Source organism: Amphibalanus amphitrite, unplaced genomic scaffold (assembly GCF_019059575.1).
Source record: "Amphibalanus amphitrite isolate SeventyFive unplaced genomic scaffold, NRLGWU_Aamphi_draft 000257F_arrow, whole genome shotgun sequence".
NCBI lineage: Eukaryota > Metazoa > Arthropoda > Thecostraca > Balanomorpha > Balanidae > Amphibalanus > Amphibalanus amphitrite.
In genome coordinates this window covers 590,139-606,065 of record NW_024881752.1, presented here as the reverse complement: position 1 = coordinate 606,065, position 15,927 = coordinate 590,139, and the positions used below count along the sequence as shown (strand labels likewise).

The 15,927-nt window shown below is 48.0% G+C and overlaps 1 protein-coding gene across 2 annotated transcripts in view; it reads left to right on the top strand.

Moving 5' to 3' along the window:
• The first annotated feature begins 178 nt into the window (after positions 1-178).
• The window catches only part of LOC122386607 (PHAF1 protein CG7083-like), a 32,191-nt gene continuing 16,442 nt past the window's right edge, over positions 179-15,927 (top strand). The window contains exons 1-5 of one of the 2 annotated variants that reach the window (XM_043375942.1): positions 179-503; positions 1,765-1,847; positions 3,014-3,097; positions 4,856-4,899; positions 5,919-6,078. In XM_043375942.1, the coding sequence (XP_043231877.1) occupies positions 440-503; positions 1,765-1,847; positions 3,014-3,097; positions 4,856-4,899; positions 5,919-6,078 (435 nt within the window). In that variant the 5' untranslated portion in view covers positions 179-439. The remainder of the gene's footprint in view (positions 504-1,764; positions 1,848-3,013; positions 3,098-4,855; positions 4,900-5,918; positions 6,079-15,927) is intronic. The other variant, XM_043375943.1, reaches the window with a different exon arrangement.

Below are 15,927 nucleotides of genomic sequence, written 5' to 3'. Positions count from 1 at the left end.
TGGTCAAGGAAACATCTGATGCCCTCAGGCACCATCTTGGGTTATTTACCTCATGCTTCTTTGGATATCTTTGATTTTGATGAGCTCATTTAGTAAAAAAAAGTTGTATTTTCATATATTAACAACTGATATGTTTTGTAACAAAAAGAAATGGCAAAAAAAGTATTTTTATTAACAGATATTGATCAATTTAGTGTCAAAAAAATATATTAATATTGCAATGACGTCATCAACAGAAAATGTAGTAGCCCCTTGACAGCAAACGACGCATCACGACGGACTACTTTGTTTTGTTTTCATTTTGGGATCACTGGAAGTTGAAGGCTACGGGACAAAGGGTAGTGCGATTTTTGCTGCGTGAGAACATATTTCTGAAGCATACTTATAGTTTCATTGCTTATTTGTGTATCAAACATTCTTGTGCATTAATTATTCAAGAATGCTTGACTTGGAAGTGGTCCCTGAGAGCAGTTTGTCGCATGAACAATGGGAGTTCATTCTGGGTAAGTCAATGCACATATTTTTCATGTTCCTCTTGTGCTCGTTACTTATTATGGTTTATCTGCTTCTTAGATTAGGATATGAAATAGACAAGTTCCACCCTTGTTCAGCCACAGCTCAAGCCTGTCACCACGGTTTTAGCCTGGGACTCGTGAGCCATGCATGACAATGACAAGGCGCGGTTGATAAGGCTGGATGCTTAGGAATGCCTATCATTTGTTTCTATTATAACACAGCTTCTATTGATAGAGATCGACATTGATCAATATTTGGGAGCAAAGACAACCACAGCATAAAGTATAGGGGCGCAAAATGACCCCAGTAGTCGGCGCGCCCTAAAGCTCCAATAAACAACCAAAGCACTTAACTTGTGTTGGTGTGGCATAACATTAATCAAGCTGTGGAGGTTCTCACTTTTTTGTGCTTAGCTTTGATGGTTTGCTTGGTTCAGTGCTTTAAACCAGTCCCAAAAAAATATTTGCAAATTTATCTTGACTAACTTGACTTTGACTTAGGCTCAGGCTAGATCAAGATAGCATAATCTGTAAGTTTATCTTTATTGATTGTGCACAAATTACAGAAGTTACAGAAGTAGACAAATCCTGGCATTCATCCTTGTTAGCAGAGAAAGTGCATGCAAGCCTAAATAATATGCTTCAGTTTCTCAATGTTGATCTTTGTCATTAGTTTGCTTTTAGAGTTGATTTCAGAATGTAAGCATAATTCAATAAATATGCTCCAAATTAGCTCATGAAAGAAGCTATGGTCAGCTGCAACCTGTATCTGCAGATATAGCCTCATTTCTCCCATAAAACTGTTTTAATATTAATGACTTGTAAAAACTTGACACACTGCATGCCAGCAGTGGCAAAGAAACAGTTTTAATTTTTTTCATCATAGAAATATTGTCCAAAGGAGACATAGATACAGGTAGAAATTCTGGTACTGGTTTGAACAAGCAGTAGTGGAATGTGACTCCCAACTTGAAATGACCCTGATTACAAGCTTTGAAAAGAGGCTGTACAGTGTACAGCTGTCATTCTATAAAAAGAACATATAAAGTTACTTGATTATGTAATGTTTCAGTTGACTACTTTCTAATTATCCATATGATAACAAAGTCTTACTTTGTGTCAGAAACATAAATTACCTTTTTCTATTAACAAGCAAAGAAAAAAATGTTGAGGGATGAACCAAATGAACCAATGCTTATAGGGATACACTAGGGATGAAGCTGATTAAAATGTGCTCCTTTTCTTTCAGGCATGCACTTCTCACAAGCTGTTAACATTATTCAGCAACAGGTTGGAGTGATAAGGGATGTTCACATAAGCTACAGTGATACAGTAAGTATGAGTCTCCTCAATCCCATGTGATTGCTTGGTATGAATAGATAATGAAGGACAGTGTTCCATGGTGTTCCCCTATTCCAACAAAATTTTGGAGAAAAATTTAGCTGTAGCTGTGTTAGTGTTCAGGTGTTACAAATGAATGGGTTTGTATATCAGTGGAAACACAAGTTTCTAGTGTGGTTATTGGATAAGGAGCCTGTCAACAATGTTTTTATTCTAACCCTCGCCCGTATTGGTGTTTTGCCGGCCGCAAACGTATAGGGGTCCGTTGGATCCCCCCCTTGCCGTTTCGCCCCTGATCGAGCTAGAGCTTCGCGGAAAAAAACGAGCGTGCTGATCGTGACGAGAGGAAGCCGATGATACCCAATTTTAAGGTCCTAGGTCATTGGTTGACCTTCCAGGACAGGTCAATGACCCAAAAGTCGGGAAAATCGGAGCCTGTCAGAACTTTTTAAAGTGAGGTTGTGAAGGGGTTTTTCGGGGTGCTGATCACGAATTTCATGTTAGGTTTGAACACAGATGATGTCTTTATGCATTTAGGCCATGTCTGGTCAGGTCAGCTCAGGTCAGGTCAACCATTAGAGGTCCTGCCAGGTATTCATAATAGGTATCAACTACCACTGACAGTAGTTGATAACAGATAACAGTTCGTAACATGTTAAGAAGGCACCAAAGCTAGGTGCTTCGTAAATGTTCAAATAGTTGCTAGGTTCGAAATAATCTCCAAAAACTAGCCAAGAAACATGTAGAAATCGAAAAAGTGAATCAAGGTCATCAAAGGTCATTGACCTGACCTGACCTTCACGTGACCTTGACACCCACCATAACGCATGGGACCAACCCAACATCATTTCACATGTTTGAACGCTGAACACCTCAAAAAGACTACAAACGCACGGATAATGAGCCGACATGTACGCGGAATCGCGATTCTGGCCTAACATGGTCTCGAGAAAAAGAGCACAGGTCTCAAAGGTCATTTGGGTCAGGGTCATGAAATTTCGAGCGTATGTGTAAAATTGGTTAATCGATGGTACTGAAAGTTTCGTCGCGATCGGCTGCTTTTTGCGCGAGTTATTCGCGAAAAACCGAGGGGGGGGGCCGCCCGACCCCACCCCTCCCCTACAAGTGCGTGGGTTAACATACCGTTTCTGTTTCAGAACCCGCTGGATCATGACTTGGTCATCAATATGACCAATGATGGCATCCGCCTACTTTTTGATCCTGTTGGCCAGCGGCTCAAGGTAAATCTGAGCTTTCATCAAATTTTCCACTATTTTATTTTGTGAATCCCCTTATGTGTACTTTATTCCTGTCAGTATTCTGGTTTCTGTCAATATGTGGGTAAATAGTTACGTTCATGGGGAAGGAAAATATGGTTTATTATGTGATGCCTCGATGCCTGACTGTTGATATCGATATCTGATGACTAATTTGAAATTCGAGGAATATCATATCAAGCAGCCGCCGCGCCGGTGCTCGCTCGCTATATTCGAGCGAAGGTGACGACAAAACCCTAAAATATAGATATCGATAAGAGTCTGGTATCCAAATGGATATTGCTTGCCTGCTGCCGTGGGACATACATTGGGGAAATTTTCGGGTCCATCATTAATCCCAAGGTTCTATTTCTTAAACCGCGCTACTCGTCGTTTGTCAGTTGATTTGCTATCACAGCTCATTAGTAGGTGTTAAAAGTTCTATAGCAGTTGACACCTGACTGAAGGGATTGGCATTTTTGTAATGAATTCTTGCTAGCCAAGCCACCCACCAACGTACCATCGTCACGCACTCGAGCCGGCAGGGGCGCGGGAACTACTTTCAGACTAGGGGGCACACCATAATAGAGATCAACCTAGGGTACCCCCAAATCTAGTTTTCTCACTGGTTTTAGGCCACTTATTTTTTATCCTTTGGCTTTTTCAACAAAAAAGAAATTATTTGCAAAAAAAGTACAGCATTCCGTCTCAAAGTTGTGGGGGCACCGCCCCCCACGGCCCCAGAGTTGGGGGGTGGGAAGCTGCCCCCCACTGCCCCCCCGTCCCCGTGCCTATGCTCGAGCGTAAACCGGTCACGCTACCGTATGTATGTGTCTGTGTTATCTGCACCGCGATCCGTCACTCGGGCCGTTTGTGGTCATGCAGCCCCCTCCCCCCCCCCCCCCCCGATCGGACTGTGCGTGCGGCGGCTGTGTCTTGGCAGCGCGCCGCTCGCCCGCTCGCCCATCTCTGTCAAGGCCGGTGGTTGGCTGCACCCGTTCAAGGCCCGCTGACGGCTGCCAGTGTGTTTTGTCGGGCGCTGCGGTGGATGACCGGGTCTTGGGTCGTGGCCGAGCCGCCTGGGGGTTTGGTTGTCGAGTTGAGGCAGGCAGAGCATCGTCCAATTTCACAAAGTGTAAGTGTAAATAAGGTTTGGTGGCACTGTCTGAAGTTTGGCGGACGTTAACTGTCAGTAATTGCGCAATGTCACAATGTATTGTGCGTATTTACACCTTTACACCCACCCTATTTTGACGCTGTCGGAAATCATCTGGTCGAGACGAATACATGTTTGCCGACACCCCATTCTAGGTAACGTAAAATGACGTGAATAACAAAGCAGCCTAGCTGCAGGTTAAACTAGGTCATAGGCAAGGCGGGTCGATGCGGGGGATTAAATTGAGCCACTTGCGCCAAAATACTGAAACCGACGGCAACAGGTGCCGGAGACGTGGCTTCGCCTTTATCAGTCCCGTCTCGTTGGGGTAAAATGTGCCCGTATGGCCTTGTCGCCGGAGAGGTGGATGACGTTGCGAAATTAACTTATACTCTTTTTGTATGCATTTTTTACTCGGAGTGCCCGACCGTCACGGCCCGGGATCTCAGGAACCGATGAGTAAAAACAGAATGACGAAGATATATCTATTGTGTTGGACCGATCTTATTTTAGTTTTTTCTTGTGAAAGATGATTGGGGATATCTACTGTGGCCTGTAGACCTGAAACCCTGACTCTTTGTTCCCAGGTCATCGAAGTGTACAACTTGAGCAAGCTCCGGCTCAAATACGGGTAAGATAATACTAGAAATTATAATGGGTCGGTGCCGTGATTGCTGAGACAATTACCGTTATCATACTGCGCTCTGCCAGCGCTCCGTGCACTCTGTCACTTTTTACCGTTAGAATGTAATGGGTTACGCCCTTAACTGTCGTCTGCTTATTTCTGTTTCTTTTAAAAACCATGGAACCTGAAACTTCAGTATCTATTCTTCATTTTACTGAATCCATGTTCAATAGACTTTCAAGTTTCAAGGTCACGTAATTCCAGTCGAATTATCCCATTGTAATGTTTGTAGTCATTAAAAGTCGGTAAAAAAGTCAGTGTCAGTTAAAAAGTCAATAAAGTCGATAGATAAGTAACTCATTGAAACAGTGACATAGTCGGCATCCATCTCAGTCACAGGTCAGCCAGGCCGCAATAGTCTTTATGCGACGGACGTTTAGAGCGACGCTGTCCCGCGGGTCCCATGTCCCGTCCGATCGTGTATAACGTGCCGTACTTATTATCTCTCTGTTTGGCGTTTGTGTCGCCACTCACCCACCGTCGCCTATTGCGTTGTACGATTGTGACGCGCCAGGCAGCGTGTGACGCAATCACCTCTGACATTGAACTTCGCTTTTTACGACGAATTCGTGCGCCGTTTTTGTGACCGGAGTTCGGTTCTGTTCACATTTTGCACGGTTTCTACGTGCGTCAGAGAAACAGATGTTTTGTCCTAAATTGGTATTCGCTTTGCTGCTGTATGTTTACAACGCCCATGTATTCACACTTGGCCCCATTGGCCAATTTGGCCGTAATTACAGTGATTCTCTAGAGCCATCATCTCTATTAAGGCATTCCTCGTCTTTTGTCCTTTACTACTCCTCGTCTACGATGCACCTGTGCGGTGTGCTGTTCATCAAACACTTGTGTGGGCGGCAACATAGCATCACAATTACCCGACTTTCTCCTTGTCAACCCCATCACCCTACCGTTCACCTGAGTCTCACAGAGCCACCTGTACCAACTCTCTCCCTCCCCGCCGGCAGGGGCTGTGTGTTCAGCTCCACGGAGGTGGCGCCATCTATACAGCAGGTGGACCAGACGTTCGGGGCCACCCACCCGGGCATCTACGATCGAGAGCGACACCTGTTTCTGCTCAACTTCCGCGGCCTCACCTTCCAGTTTCCCGTGGAGCCCAAATTTGAGGTGAGAGGCGCACTGGCCACGCTGGATCGGGATGTTGGACTGGGCGTACTGAGCGTCCCTTTCAGTTTCAAAAGGGACCACGGGTCGTCTTGTCAGTAGCGTAATGCCATAACTCACATGAGTCGTCTGACAATGTCGTACTTAACCACGGGACGTCTGTCATTTTCGCAGTAGCCCATGGGTCGTCTCCGTCACTGTCGTGATGGTTAAAGGGACCCTCCCACCTTCAAAAAAGTTAATGAATTGGCACGAAAGTGATGTCGCTCGGTTCAGAAAGAGCGAAAACGAATATCTACCAAATTTCATCGAAAAATATTCACCGGTTTTCAAGATATTAGACTTTTACTTTTGTTTACTTTTTGGGATCTCCGCTGTTCCTAGCGACTTTATTTGAAAGTGCGGCATTTGTTGCGCGCAAAGCAGCATATACCACCGCGTGCTACCAAACGTTTTGGTAAAAGATTTAAAAATCGTTAGATCTCCGCTGACGTCACAAATTCTAAGGGGGCATACCAATGCACTAGCCCCTTAGAATCCGAAAACTGCAAGTTTGAAATTCCATATCTCCGAATTAAAGCATTTGTCGATGTTGTGAGTGCCCAAACCGGTATTTGCAGGCCATGGCCACCAATTTGGCTATCTCAACTCAAAACTAATGTTAAGGTGGGAGTGTCCCTTTAACCACTTCACACCTGTCAGTGTCGTACTGGCCCACGGTCCATTGTTTGGCTCTGTCAGTGTATTGGTCCACGGATTGTCTGACAGTGCCGTACTGGCCCACAATTCGTATCTGTCAGCGGCATAATGTCCAGCGTCATAATGTCCCACGGGTCGATTTATTTTGGTAACATCGGCAAAATGTGACGTGTCCACCCGAGATCGCCTAGTCTGGCCTATGGGAGGCTGCACTCTTTGTTTGGCCGTCCCCGTGTGACCGGGCGCCGTGGCCGGTCAGCGGGCACGTGGCAGACGACCGAAGTTTTCGGTGTTCTTTCCCACTGGGAGTGGGGTCAACTGGCCAGGCTCTCCCTGACGCCCATCCTGGTCCCCGTCTAATTACATTATTTATCTGTTGAGAAGAGAATTTTGAAGTTGGTTACTTTACCTGAAAGCTTTGTGAGTTTGATGGTAATGGGCCACCACTGAAATTCATTAAGGTACTGTTCTTGGAACGCTACCGGCGCGGACGATGACTTTGACTTCATTACTTTGGTATTTTCTTGGTACTGCCACTTTCCTTTATCATATTCTGATTGCATTTTCAAAGGTCCTCAGACATGAGGGATTCTGAATGATTGCTCCAAGGCCATATCCGATTTGAATGTGAATTGGCACGTACCAAATCTCATGTGCTTTTGTTATCGGAGAAATGAAATTTCCGCTTGGGAGGAGCCAAGCCGATAGATACCGGAACGGAAGCGTAGAAACTTTAGAAGTTATCAAAAACTAGAGGTACAGGTTTACGCGATAACTGTATGTTTTGAGTTATGTTATGTTACGGGTGCATTCGTTTGGGTGATTGACTTGTATTTTAGCTGTATTATTTGGGTAGATTTGGGTAGCTGTTTTTAATTGAACTGTAAGGGATGGTGATAGTTGCGGAGTGTTCAAGTGTTTTGTATGTTGGGCCCTTTTTGAACACAACCCTACCCCTACCCTACCCTACTACCCTACCCTACTCTACCCTACCCTACTATCCTATCCTACCCTACTACCCTACCTTACCCTACCCTACCCTACTACCCTACCCTACCCTACTCTACCCTACCCTATCCTACCCTACCCTATCCTACCCTACCCTATCCTACCCTACCCTATCCTACCCTACCCTAGTCCCTACCCTACCCTACCCTACCCTACCCTACCCTACCCTACCCTACCCTACCCTATCCTACCCTACCCTTACACTACACTACCCTACCCTACCCTACCCTACCCCTACACTACCCTACCCTACCCTACCCTACTCCTACACTACCCTACCCTACCCTACCCTACCCTACCCCTTCCCCTACCCCTACCCCTACCCTACCCTACCTACCCTACCCTACCTACCCTACCTACCCTACCATACCCTACCCTACCTAACTCTACCCTACCTAACTCTACCCTACCCTACCCTACCATACCCTACCCTAGTCCCTACCCTACCCTGCCCTTCCCTACCCTACCCTACCCTACCCTGCCCTACCCTACACTACCCTAACCTACCCTACCCTACCATACCCTACCCTACACTACCCTAACCTACCCTACCCTACCCTACCCTATCCTACCCTAACCTACCCTAACCTACCCTACCCTACCCTACCCTACCCTACCATACCCTACCCTACCCCTACATTACCCTACCCTACCCCTACACTACCCTACCCTACACTACACTACCCTACACTACCACCGACAGTCCAAGTTTCAGCTAAATCGGCCCAGAAACGGCTGAGATATTGCAAAAACAAATTCATCGTATTTACTGGCGAGTCCCCTTGGCGAGGGGTGCCTTGTGTCGGCCTTCGTTGTCAAAGGTCAACGACCTCCCGGCTCTGATGCTTTTCACTCAGTTTTCTAAGCGAACAACTGAGCCTAAAGCACGTGCCTTCTGCTCGGCGCCGGTCGCGGCCGCACCACGTGCACACCGCTGAACCCACCCCCTCGAAAATTTTATACGACAATTGAGTGCACGCGTCCGACTTACAGCGAAAATTTCAGCCCCGTAGCCCTTACCGTTCCCGAGCAATAGCCTGTTGCCGATTCTAGTGTAAACCCTATGGCACACCACGTGAGCACGCGCCACGGGCGCACCCCCGGCCGCATCGTGCCCAAAATTTAATACGACCTGTTGAATGACGCGACCCACGAGTGGCAAAAATTTCACCCTCCTGCGTCAATCGACGGCGCCGCAATAAGCCTTTTTGGGCGTAACCCCGACGGCGGACTTTTTAGGATTTATAATATAGATAGACTAGAGGTACAGGTTTACGCGATAACTGTATGTTTTGATATGTATGATTAACGGATGCATTAGTTTGGGTGTAGAAACTTGCATTTTTGTTGGTATTATTTGTGTAGAACTGGGTAACTGCTTTTAATTAAACTATAAAGTATGATGGTGATGCATGCGAGTTGTTCGAGCCCTTTGTAAGTTAGGATGTTACTCAATTCAACCCTACCCTACCCTAACCTACCCTACCCCTACCCCTACACTACCCTAACCTACCCTACACTACCCTACCATACCCTACCCTGCCCCTACCCTACCCTACCCCTACCCTACCCTACCCTACCCTACCCTACCCTACCCTACCCTACCCCTACACTACCCTACCCTACCCTACCCTACCCTACCCTACCCTTACACAACCCTACCCTACCCTACCCTACCCCTACCCTACCCTACCCTACCCTACCCCTACCCTACCCTATCCTACCCCAAACCTGCCCCTACACTACCCTACCCTTACCCTACACTACCCCTAACCCTACACTACCCTACCCCTACCCTACCCTACCCTACCCTACCGTACCCTACCACTACCCTACCCCTACCCTACCCCTACTCCTACCCTACCCTACTCTAACCTACCCCTACCCTACCCTACCCCTACCCCTACACTACCCCTACCCTACCCTACCCTACCCTACCCTACTCCTACACTACCCTACCCTACCCCTACCCCTACCCTACCCTACCCTACCCTTCTCTACCCTACTCTACCCTACCCTACCCCTACCCTACCCTACCCTACCCTACCCTACCCTACCCCACCCTACCCTACCCTACAATCCCCTACCCTACCCTACCCTACCCTACCCTACCCTACCCTACCCTACCCTACCTACCCTACCCTACACTACACTACCACCGACAGTCCAAGTTTCAGCTAAATCGGCCCAGAAACGGCTGAGATATTGCAAAAACAAATCAATTGTATTTACTGGCGAATCCCCCTGGCGAGCGGTGCCTTGTGTCGGCTTTCGTTGTCAAAGGTCAATGACCTGCCGGCTCTGATGCTTTTCACTCAGGTTTTTAAGTGAACAACTGAGCCTAAAGCACGAGCGTTTTGCTCGGCACCGGCCGCGGCCCCACCACGTGCACACCGCTGAACCCACACCGTCGAAAATTTATTACGACAAATGAGTGCACGCGATCGACTTGGCGTGAAAATTTCACCCCCGTAGCCCTTACCGTTCCCGAGCAATAGCCTGTTTTTGCCGATTCTAATGTTAACCCTATGGCGCACATGAGCACGCGCCACGGGCGCACCCCCGGCCGAATCGTGCCCAAAATTTAATACGACCTGTTGAATGACGTGACCCACGAGTGGTGAAAATCTCACCATCCTGCGTCAATCGACGGCGCCGCAATAAGCCTTTTTGGGAGTAACCCCGACGGCGGCGTGGGCGGCGGACTTTTTAGGATTTATAGACTATAGAGGTACAGGTTTACGAGATAACTGTATGTTTTGATTTATGTTCTGTTACGGGTGCATTACTTTGGGTGATTGACTTGTATTTTTAGCTGTATTATTTGGGTAGATTTGGGTAGCTGTTTTTAAATGAACTGTAAGGGATGGTGATAGTTGCGGGGTGTTCAAGTGTTTTGTATGTTGGGCCCTTTTTGAACTCAACCCTACCCTACCCTACCCTACCCTACCCTACCCTACCCTACCCTACCCTACTACCCTACCCTACCCTACTACCCTACCCTACCCTGCTCTACCCTACCCTACTACCCTACCCTACCCTACCCTACCCTACCCTACCCTACCCTACCCTACCCTACCATTCCCCACCCTACTACCCTACCCTACCCTACCCTACCCTACCTAACTCTACCCTACCTAACTCTACCCTACACTACCCTACCCTGCCCTACCATACCCTACCCTACTACCCTACCCTACCCTACCCTACCCTAGTCCCTACCCTACCCTACCCTACCCTAGTCCCTACCCTACCCTACCCTTACACTACCCTGCCCTACCCTCACCCTACCCTACCCTACCCTACCCTACCCTACACTACCCTAACCTACCCTACCCTACTCCTACACTACACTACCCTACCCTACACTACACTACCCTACCCTACACTACCCTACACTACACTACACTACCCTACCCTACCCTACCCTTACACTACCCTACCCTACCCTACCATACCCTACCCTACCCTACCCTACCCTACCCCTACCCAACACTACCCTACCCTACCCTACCCTACCCTACCCTACCCTACCCTACCCTACCCCTACCCTATCCTACCCTACCCTACACTACCACCGACAATCCAAGTTTCAGCTAAATCGGCCCAGAAACGGCTGAGATATTGCAAAAACAAATTAATTGTATTTACTGGCGAATCCCCTTGGCGAGCGGTGCCTTGTGTCGGCCTTCGTTGTCAAAGGTCAATGACCTGCCGGCTCTGATGCTTTTCACTCAGTCTTGCAAGCGAACAACTGAGCCTAAAGCACGTGCGTTTTGCTCGGCGCCGGTCGCGGCCGCACCACGTGCACACCGCTGAACCCACACCCTCGAAAATTTAATACGACAATTGAGTGCACGCGTCCGACTTGCAGCGAAAATTTCACCCCCGTAGCCCTTACCGTTCCCGAGCAATAGTCTGTTGCCGATTCTAGTGTTAACCCTATGGCACACCACGTGAGCACGCGCCACGGGCGCACCCCCGGCCGCATCGTGCCCAAAATTTAATACGACCTGTTGAATGACGTGACCCACGAGCCGTGAAAATTTCACCCTGTTGCGTCAATCGACGGCGCCACAATAAGCGTTTTTGGGCGTAACCCCGACGGCGGACTTTTTAGGATTTATAATATAGATATGGCGTGGCAAGCTGCTGACGGACCAGACCCAAATTGTAGCGCTCACTAGTCAGTTATCATTTTTGACCAGTGTAGATAGTTGTGAACTTTCCTGATATTGAGCTTTCGCTTTTTCGCATGTACAGAAACCCCTTCGTAGTTTTGGTCACTTTCTGTAAATGAAATCCGTGTTATAAACCTCGGCCAATATATCCAACGTGGAACTATTTAATGCCCTTCACGCTCGCTACACACACATTTATCTAATGTGTCGGCCAATGAGCAGCTCACGCACCTTTCTGAAAGCATTACCTGTGCCATCCTGGGGATTGCACACTGAATCGAGGCCATCCATCGGGTCGTGGCACTCCAATCTTCTGAGGTGCGTGGGGTCAGGCGATGGCCTTGGGCGTGCGTGTTGGGGGCATAGAGTGATTTGATCAGACCATCACTTTCTACGGGCGGGGAACTACCTGGGTTTGTGTGTAGTTGACATGTGTTCAACGTACGGAACTATATTGAGTCCTGAGTCTGGCTGAGGTTCGAGTGTCGATAAAACCTACCTTGGGTGAGGGAAGGGAGGTAACCCCTCACGTTGATGGTAAGAATGTATAGGTGTTAGTGCTGTCGATGGACACCCACTACATGGTTGTATACAGGTGCCTCGTTTTGACGGTTACACCACAGTGACGACGTAACACAGTATTGACACGGGCGCCATCACGACGCGCAAAAACCGACACGTGCGACGCACCGGCCCGTTGCGTAATACTCTGTTCGGCTCCTCTCCAGTACCAGTAGCCGGGGTGTCCGATGACCCGTAATGACCCGCCGGAGGGGAGAAGCCCTATTGGTGGGCTGGGGACGCGCCGGACCAGTCGGCGCGGCGGCTCGCGCTGCTGGGTATGGCGGACAGAACACGGGTCTGTGCGAGCTTTACTGGCAAAGGTTGTGCCATCTGGGATATGAAAGTGAAACATGAGCTTCTAAAGCAAAGTCGTGATAGAAGGGATGTTTGATCTGTCTTTTAGATGAAGGTTCATATTAAGCACTATTTTTAAGTCTTCGTAAATGTCGCGTTATGTAGGCGTACCACGATGGAAACTAGTTATGCTTGAGTGTAACTCAGCAGATGTTTAAGGTGGGATTCTGCGTTCTTTTTAAAGTACGAGGCCACGGTAATTACATTTCGTTTGATGACTGCCGAAAGTACATTGGAAGTGGCTTCTTTGGCTGGCTTCGCGACAGGAGCGCAGTTAACGTCATTGTTTTCCCGGTCGGACGATGTTTTCGGGTACGTGACCAGACTGGAAACCCTCCCGAAACTTTGATGAAATCCGCGGCGTCGTCGCCCTGCGAGGGTTTTTGTGAGGCGAGGCTCGCGCGCGGGCCGAGAAACAGTGTGTGTTGAATGTCGCCCTTGACCATCGGCCACTGGTCTGTCAGCAGTTCACAACTCCGTGAAGTGCGAGCCACCGGCCGAATGGTAGTTCTGTCCAAAAATGAGCAAGCAACTGTAACTGCCAACTGGTTGGCAAATGTGCTTTCATGCAAATGAAACCTTTCAATTGTAAGGTGATTGTAGGGGAGAGTGGGGTAAGATGCCCAGGGTGGGAAAGACGTCCCACCCCCTCTAGCGGCGAAACAAAGAATCGAGCCCGGAAATTAATGTTCTTAGCGTAAAGCGGAAGCCTGCCTTGTTAACTGCACAAAAATTTGCGAAGCTCAGTTTGGCAACGGCTGAATGGTAAATGCATGTTTTTTATTTGCTGCTTTCAAAAAATATTTTGGTGTCAAAACATTGAAAATATCAAAGAAGGTAGATAATTTTTGCGTCCCTTGCTATAGTCGTGATACATTAACATGCGTGTACTCTGTCCCAAACAGTTTGTTTCAGGGTGTAGTTTTATGGCTAACAAATTGTACTGATTTAATGTTACTTCGGTACCTTGGGGTAAGATGCCCCCTGTCTTGATGGGGAAAGACGCCCCCCTAAATCCGTAGGCTGTCCTTCAAGCAGCCCGTCAAATCATTTATTATATGCTTGTGATGAGAGACAAAAGCCGATCTGGGACTATTGAGAGTCCAGTACGGTCGGGTGCTCCCCATGCCGGTCTCTCGGCCCACACAGCGACTTTTTGGGCGGCATCTGACTCTGAGAGCCCTCACGACGGCCTCTGTGGGCCCCATTATTGGCTCCAGGGTCCCTCACGACATTCTTTGAGGGCTCCCACGTTGGCTCCACGGGCCGCGCTGGCATGTGAGGTCCCCACGATGGGCTCGAGGGCCCTCAAGCATCACGAAGACCTATAAGGGCCCCAAAGTGGTCTCCGAACGCCACCACGGAGGCTTGTTTGGCCGCGCTGGACTATGATGGCCCTAACGATGACCTCTGAAGCCCCTTACGACCACTTTTGAGGGCCCTTACGAGGACGTTTGGTGTCTACTGCAGGCTCGAAGGGACTACTGATTCGTTCAGGCGATTCACGTGCCCATTTATGTCACTTATAGTGCAGGGGGCATCTTCCCCAACGCCAGGGGGCGTCTTTCCCACTCTGTGGGGTAAGATGCCCCCTTTCACTTCTTCAGGAAAATGCTTAATAGCAAAAAAAGTTATCATATTTCAGGCACGAGAGTGTGATATTTTTGGAGAAAAATGATGTCGGCTTCCGTTGAAACTCCAAGTTTTTGCTTTCCGATCGTCATTTTCGAATAATATATGACATAGTAAAACCCTGGGCATCTTTCCCCACTCTCCCCTAAGGAATTTCCCTGATCTCTGATGAACATATCATTAAATGATTGTTTAATTATTTCTCATCCCTTTACGTACCGGAGACGTAAGCTCGTGTATGCGTGATACAGAAGAAAAGACAGCAGTTCTGCCCAAAAACAGAATCATATTTTCTTTATTCTGACCCGGGCTCAAAACTTGGCCGGCATTTGAAGTAATTGACCAGCACAGATGTTATTCAGGCTCAACCACCTAAGGAGGCGAGATGCGAGCTCCAATTAGTCTTTGGTCCTCACAAAATATGGAGCTCGACTCTGAATCCAGCGGCGTAAAGTCCCCCACTTTCTCAGTATTCCGGGTGTTTCTGACAACCGTACTACTCACCAAAGGACGAGGGTCAAGGCAACGAAATGAATAGTGAGTAGGTTCTGGGACTGGAACACTCGAAACCAGGACACTCGAAACCGGCACACTCGAAAACCTGCTCTCAGCGTGACCAGTAATGAGGTGGCCGCCATATCATCGCTGTGCTACTCCTTTGAAGCCGGGCGTCGAGTGGTCGTTGATCCGGATCTGAGAGCGGCACTGGCGGCGCAGTGCGCCAGGAGTGTGCCCCTGCGGCACACCGGGCGGCAGTACCTTACCGTCGCCAGAGTGCTGGAAGTCCCCCCACGGCCTGGGGAGGATGGGGGCTCGGGTTGTTGGGTACACGATCGGCGCTGCTAAGGTCCCGGCTGGATCAGCCTGTTGATGTCTACTTGGAGCGACATCCACCAAGACTGAACTGCAGTATGGAATGGCATTTATTCAGTTTTTTTCCGTGGAACGACATTTACCCAACCTCTAGTGGCAACATTAGATTTTGAAATTGAAAGATGTGCAACTGCCGAAAAGCATTACTTTTCTCTGATGTTATGAAAAAACGGTAAAACTGGGGTTTTATACGAAGCGTTTTTTTTTCTGGTCAATAAACAGTAAATATATTTGGGAAAGTAGTGCTGTAGGGAGTCGTTTTTGAAATTATGTTACTTTTTTAGTTTCGGGCGACTCCGAGGTGAAAAACATATTAAAAACCAAATATTTCGGCTTAATTGAGTTGCCCCGTTCACTGGTTTCGAGTCGGCCGCTAAAGCAAACCAGTGATGAAAGGATAAAGGAGTGATAAAGCCGAAGCATTTTTTTATATAATTTGTTCACCTCAGTGTGGTTTGAAACTAAAAAACAGCATCAGTCATTTAACTGAGGAAGACATTAAAAATGACACTTCGTCAATTTCCTTATGAAATTCTTTCAC